Here is a 6,460-nt window from a genome sequence, read left to right as displayed (position 1 = left end):
GTGATTGGCTGCTTAGAAATTAAGTGTTAACAAGCAGTTGGACAGGTGTACCTAATAAAGTGGCCGGTGAGTGTATACAGTTCATGTATAATTCACATTAACAAGTGACAAGGAACAGATTTTTGTACTATTATTTTAATGGCATTTGACATTAGCAATGGACTGCTGTAGGTGGGAATAGCGTCAGCGTCGGGACATAAGTCAGACTCAGGGGTGAGTGAAACTGAAGCACAGGGACAGACACAGAGTTGTAGCAGAGCCAAAGTAGGGCACTTTTTAATTTATTAACTGTGTCTGTTATCAGGCAATTCAAACGCAAAGACAGATTTTCTGTAAATTGCCAAAAAAAGGCCAGATAATCGTCCAGGGAAAAATTTGCTATGTCGGACAGCAAGGGGCTCCGCTTCTGAGTCACTCCTAGTGAAAAATCCGGGTGACTCCCATTCAGAAAATTTTTCCACATGCACATACACATAAGGTCCATAGGTGTAGAAACATGACAGTGTCAACTCAATTAAGAAATTAGTACTGGAACTAAAATCCACTGTACCATAAGCAGTATAATTCAGCAAAACCTTAAAAGATAACTTTGCTGATTGGAAACAAACTTTTATGTGTACAGGTGGGCTGTATACCATTGTATACTGCATTCAGAGGTGTGTTGGGTCAAAATTTTGACAATGAAAAGAAAATTGGGAATGTAGAGTTAGAAAGAATTGACATTGAGACATCTCTGAATAACATCTAGCATAACACACTCGACTCTCAGACTAAAATGCTAATAGTCAAGTTGCATTGTGGGTATTGGAGACGCCAGGTTTTGAAAATGAATACGAATTTTAGTAAGAGAAAGATAATATCTTTGTTTCTGTTAAAACGGATGAATCTGCCTTTTTTGGGTGATGTGTCAAATCGGCATGTTAGTTGGCAAGATCACAAATTATGTGCACATGCGCATAATATATAAACAAAGGAAGGGCAATAACTTCCCAGAATTCAGAATTTAAAATTCTTTTGATCTAGTCTGTTGAGAAATTGTGTTTTATTAATATCATGGGGCTTTATTTATATAGTTAGTATTTGGCTAGTTGTGTCAAATTATTCCAATGTTAAATGCTGCAACTTATTTTCTTCACAGTTGATTGAAAGTGTGAAATGTCTCTTTGTCCCTGGTGAGGGGATCAGGCGTGAGACTTGCGTTCAGCATCACCTCATTCCTCATTCGCCTCGTAGGAGACAGGGAGTCGAGCGACTGTGAGGCTCTAAATTATCCTAAACTGTCTCCATCTCTCTCTCCGTCTGTCTTTGTCTTCCACATTCCTCTCCTCCTTTGGTTTTTCTCTCTCTATCCGTCTCTGTCTTTAACTTAATTCCTCCTTTATTTTTTTGGTCTCCCATTACTCTGCCAACAAGACTTCTGGGGCTTTGGGGTGTAACGCTGCAAAAGTCGAAGTTGTAATAACACGGCTGTGATATGCTTGGACCTCATCTGGAGTCAGGAGAGAGAAATGTGTGGAGAGGTGGATAACGAAAGGCTGGAAAAGTGAAAGAGAAAGACAGACGTACAGGGGATAATAAAAGAGACAGAGGAGGGAGAGTTTGTTACGGGCCATGAAGACATGTCTCTGTGTTTTATCTGGACCTGCTTGGGCTCCCAGTGAGGAGCTTCAGTAGTTGGGAACCTGCTGACCTCCAGTCCTAACAAAGCTCCACTCCGAGCCGGAAAGAAGAAACCTTCTCTCTCCCTTTCAATTGCTGAGGAATGGCTATCAAAAGTGACATAAACACAACTTTAGTGTATAGAAGCACGCATCTTCAGATCTAAAACCTACTACAGACAAAAAAGTCCTTCAGGATTAACTTGTAAAGGAGTCTTGCAGAAATTATGCACAATAATGACATGTCTCGCAGGACGTTTTTGTGCTATGCGTCACTTGTCAATCCCTTTCATATTAGCTTCATTTATATAGTGGTCTCTGCCTTTCTCTCTCTGTGTATCAGCAGCTTGACGCTGACGTTGAGATTAATACAGCTCAACATCAGATCTGGCTGAATATGTATCCAGGGACCCATGTGGGTTATTCAGGTCTGACAAGTAAACGTGTCAGTGATCCGCCGGCGTTCCCTCTCACCCTCCCTGCCATGTCACATCGGACACGTTGAGAGGCCACAGTGCCTATTTGTTGTTATAGGCTCGATTGTGCTGAGTCCCAGGCTGGTGTCCACCTTCTCCCTCTACTTTAGTTTATTTGACTTTTCCTATGTTTAAAATGATTGTAGATAGCCTGCTTTTTTTAAAGTTCAGTTTTCAAAAAGGGCCAATCCATGCTTTGTCAAACTGCTGGCTTCACTGCCCTGCTAGGTTGTTACAGAGTCCTAATTTGGCTGTGCATTATTACCTGCCTACACTGCATGTGAACTGAAATATGTTTTCTGAATTATAATTCAGACAATTAATGTTGATTAGGGGGACAGATTTAGTTTGATCTTTTGTTAATCATGTAAATGCCCACTTTCCTTTGGCTCCTTTGATGGAATGGTCCTTTTGGGATTGGACAGCGAGAATGGCAATGTTTAAGAAAGGACTTGTTGTGTGTGAAGGGGACTCTCTAGAAAGAATGGCACCCTAATGAGGTACCTGAAGCACTCCTGGGCCCCATGAAGGGACATTATTCACCATAGTGACCAGGGAGTGTCTAGACAAAATCTAGACAAAGTTCAGTGAGTGCTTGCACACTAATGCAAATCCTAGAGAGTACAGATTGGGATTCACAATTAGTACTTGGAATTTGAAAAACTTGCCACCAACTACTTAAATCTTCCACATTGGTCAGCAACATTTTATTGACACATTGCTTTCAAGACTGACATTGACATTTTATATCATGTCAAAAAAGCTTTGTATATACTGTATGTATATATACAGTATATAGGGGGTTGGTGACCCTCCTGTTGTAGTTATTTCAAATGTGACCCCTTTTCAAAAAGTTTCTATATCATAAATTTGGGTTTCTTTCAAACAAATTGTCCAAAGAAGTAATCTGGATGGGTCCCAACAACGCTCCTCACAAGTTAAATAAATAATCAGTTTACTACTTTCATTGAATTTGGTGTTTTTTGTCAAGCTTACTGCATTTGGAGAAAAAAATAATTGCTAAAAGAACTTGTGTGTGACAAATGTATATATATATAAAAAAAAAAAAGATCTTCAAAAATTTGGGGAAAAACCCACAAAGATTTCAAAAGGCTCAGAAAAAGTCAACAAATGTTGAAAAAGTGACAAAAACATTTGGGGAAAGACACAAAAGTGGCAAAAAAGACAACTAAAGCGTTGATAAAGTGTTAAATTTGAAATTTTGACTCAGAAAAACAAAAATGTGCAGGTTGGCGAGAAGACAACACAAGGGTGAACATAACTACCGAGATAACATGACGTGTATTTGTAAGTGATGTACTTCTATGTGAATGCCATGAAAAAAATCATCTAAGATGCAGTAAGAAAAAGGCTTGGTGAATGAGTCAGACTTGCCAAGAACAAGAACACAGTATTTTGTCATGCACAAAATGCAGTGATACATTACAATGGCTCATGAGATTGGCTCTAAACATTATTAGTACAGAATTCAGTAATGGTAATTTTTTATATTGCCATGGTGACAGTAATAACTCCTTTCTTTGCCCACAGCCCAACCTTCTAGCAAATGCCACTGAAATATATGAAGTAGTTTCTGTGTCATTTAAAAGTGGTCCATTATATTGACGTGTGTTTGCTACTGAATTCAAGCTTCAGCATTTAAAAAGACTTAGTTCTGACTTAAAAGTATTCATAATTATTACTTTTATTATTTGAATTTTAGGATATCATGTTTATTTTGGACCAGGATCCAATACCAATCACATAAGTGAACCTGAAATTTTTAACTTCTAAATCTCACAGCTACCTAAACTACAGCTCTTGCACTAACTTAACCATCAGCGCTAGAGTTCCAATCCACCAAAGAACGGTGTTGAGAAATTAGCTGCAGCCAGCACAAAATTAATAATGGAGTCTTTGGGTAACATGATCTATTTTGTATTTCACATCTATGTCAGTGTTTCCCCTCACATCTGAATAGAGCATGGCTCTCCTGTCGCTCTAGTGAACCAAAGAACAGAAGACAAAACAATGATGTCTTGGAACACAGGGGTCCTTTTAAGGGAGCACATTTGGTTGTGGTGGAGGTCTATTTTGTCTGTCCTTTAGGTGACAGATCCCCCTTTCCTGTTTCTTGCCTGATACTCCTTTTTTACAATAATAAAGATTACTCTAAAAGTCACACAGCTTGGTCACACGATTTGATTGATTGGTAAGACAAAGTTTCTCCTACAAGGTTGTCAGTTGATATCATGGATCAAACAATGTGAGTGTTAAGGAGGCTATTAACCCTATGTGGCCCATGACGTCGTAGACCACATCAGATACCTTTTATGTCATATTCAACATCCACAGATCAATGCAGTCTACAGACATATTTGTGCATATGGTTGCTAAGACATGCAGCATTTCAACAATGTCCTTCTTGCAAACGTAGGCCCCCCTGGAGCAATTTAATCTAACTGGATTTGGAACTGCAGTGTTTTTGAGTGTATGAAACACTCACAATGAGAAAATCAAATTTCATATAAACCAAAACATGATATCTTTAGCTTTGCAGTTCTGAAGAGTAACAATGTAATAAATAATATGTAGATTCTCATTTGCGCAATAGGATAGTATAGTAAGACATTCCCCATGGCACAATTACAATAGATGAATAGTTTTTCTTCTTCTTTATTCTTATCTGTTCTCTATGTGACTTTTTTTTAAATTTCTGTTAGATTCAATTACAAAAGGGTTGATAGTCTGGTGCAATGGAAGGACATTGCCAGGATGCAAGAGGAGTGGGATTGGTTGTGTTTTGTGTAAGAATGTCAGGGCGACCCAATCACGGATGACTCTTCTCCTACCATCCTGCAACAAAAAAAAACTTGCTGGGGGGATAAAGCCTGACATATCGGGCCTGGCTCACGCACTTCTTTGTTTTACCCTACTCAAATTGTCCCTACTCCAATAACAATCTCTGAGCCACCAAGCTACATACTGACAATGGGAAGGTTTGATGAAAATTGAAGCAATGAGACAGGCCTGCTTGGTTGTTTTGGTGATTGATTGTCTAGATTTAGGAAGAAGAACATGTGTACAACTTTTACTATCTAACAGGTACGTGCTAGCATGTTTTGCCCATAGAAAAAGCTTAATATGTCAAAGACAAAGACATGGTGAAACAATTGTTGCTGGCCAGTTTTTCCATCGTAGATGGATCATCAGAAACATTCATATGCAACAACAGATGGATAACCATCCTGCAGTTTGGGACAGATTGTTGGGGATTTCTATGGACGAAGTAAGACCTTTCTTGTGAAGTAAAGTTACTTCTAGCAAAGTGAGATGGTTGAGGTTATACAAGCATTATTTCACAAGTAAACCAGGCAACCCAAATATTGAATGAAATGGCTTAGACCACAGAGGGTTAAATAAAAGGTCAATCAACTAAAACGAGGATCAGCTTAGGAGTGTAATAAAGCTGTAAACAGAAACCATCTTTTGCGGGTGAAGACATTTTATTGTGACACAACGGGCAGACATCCACACACTCCTAAACTAACTTTTCCAGTTCTTCCCAGAGATCAGGATATCTTTGGCTGCCTTTCCCTTCCTTACTCGCCTCTCTGGAGATTATTGGCCGTCCGCCTCCTTGCTTCCTTCCTCAGCTGATGAAGATTAAACACTGGCCTATTTCAGATATTATTGCGACAGTGTGCTTTACAAATCCCCAGGATCGGAGACCACATCAATCGGGCTCGGGTGAAGGATTGTAGGGATCAGACGAGTTGGAGGAGGGACGGCTGACAAGAAGAAGCCTCTGATGAGTTTTTGCAGTTAGGAAAGAAATGGTTAGATGAGAGTTGGCTGTTCAGCCTGAGTATCGTCCTTGCTGTCACAGACAACACAGAAACTCAGCTGTAAGACTCAACTCATCCTCTCTAGTCCACCATAAAAAACAATGTTGGATGGGAATACAACTTACATTTTGTTGTGCATCCCTGTATTGTTCACTGCCATAGAATTTATCTTGAACCTTGAAGTTATTGCAGTAAAAGAATGCTTTAGGGAATAATAATCTTCATTACGTGCCAGTAAAAATGACGACTTGTTGGCTTAGTTCCCTTCTGCCTAATCAGACATACGTCCCAAAGCTCTCTGTTCCTGTGTCTCTGTCCCCTTCACAGATGGGATGAACTGCATGAACAAGGACCACGGCTGTGCCCACATCTGCAGAGAAGCTCCAGGCAAAGGTGGGGTGTCGTGCGAGTGCCGTCCTGGCTTTGAGCTGGCCAAAAACCAGAAAGAATGTACATGTACGTATCACACCTAGCTTCA

General features: G+C 39.7%; 1 protein-coding gene across 4 annotated transcripts in view; it reads left to right on the top strand.

Annotated features, from left to right (window-relative positions):
* scube1 (signal peptide, CUB domain, EGF-like 1) overlaps positions 1-6,460 on the top strand; it is a 111,395-nt gene that overhangs the window by 56,623 nt on the left and 48,312 nt on the right. For all 4 annotated transcript variants that reach the window (XM_034863787.1, XM_034863786.1, XM_034863784.1 and 1 more), the window contains exon 5: positions 6,310-6,438. In XM_034863787.1, coding sequence (XP_034719678.1) covers positions 6,310-6,438 — 129 coding nt within the window. The remainder of the gene's footprint in view (positions 1-6,309; positions 6,439-6,460) is intronic.

This window comes from Etheostoma cragini, chromosome 23 (assembly GCF_013103735.1).
Source record: "Etheostoma cragini isolate CJK2018 chromosome 23, CSU_Ecrag_1.0, whole genome shotgun sequence".
Classification (NCBI taxonomy): Eukaryota; Metazoa; Chordata; class Actinopteri; order Perciformes; family Percidae; genus Etheostoma; species Etheostoma cragini.
This window is presented reverse-complemented; position numbering and strand designations above follow the sequence as displayed.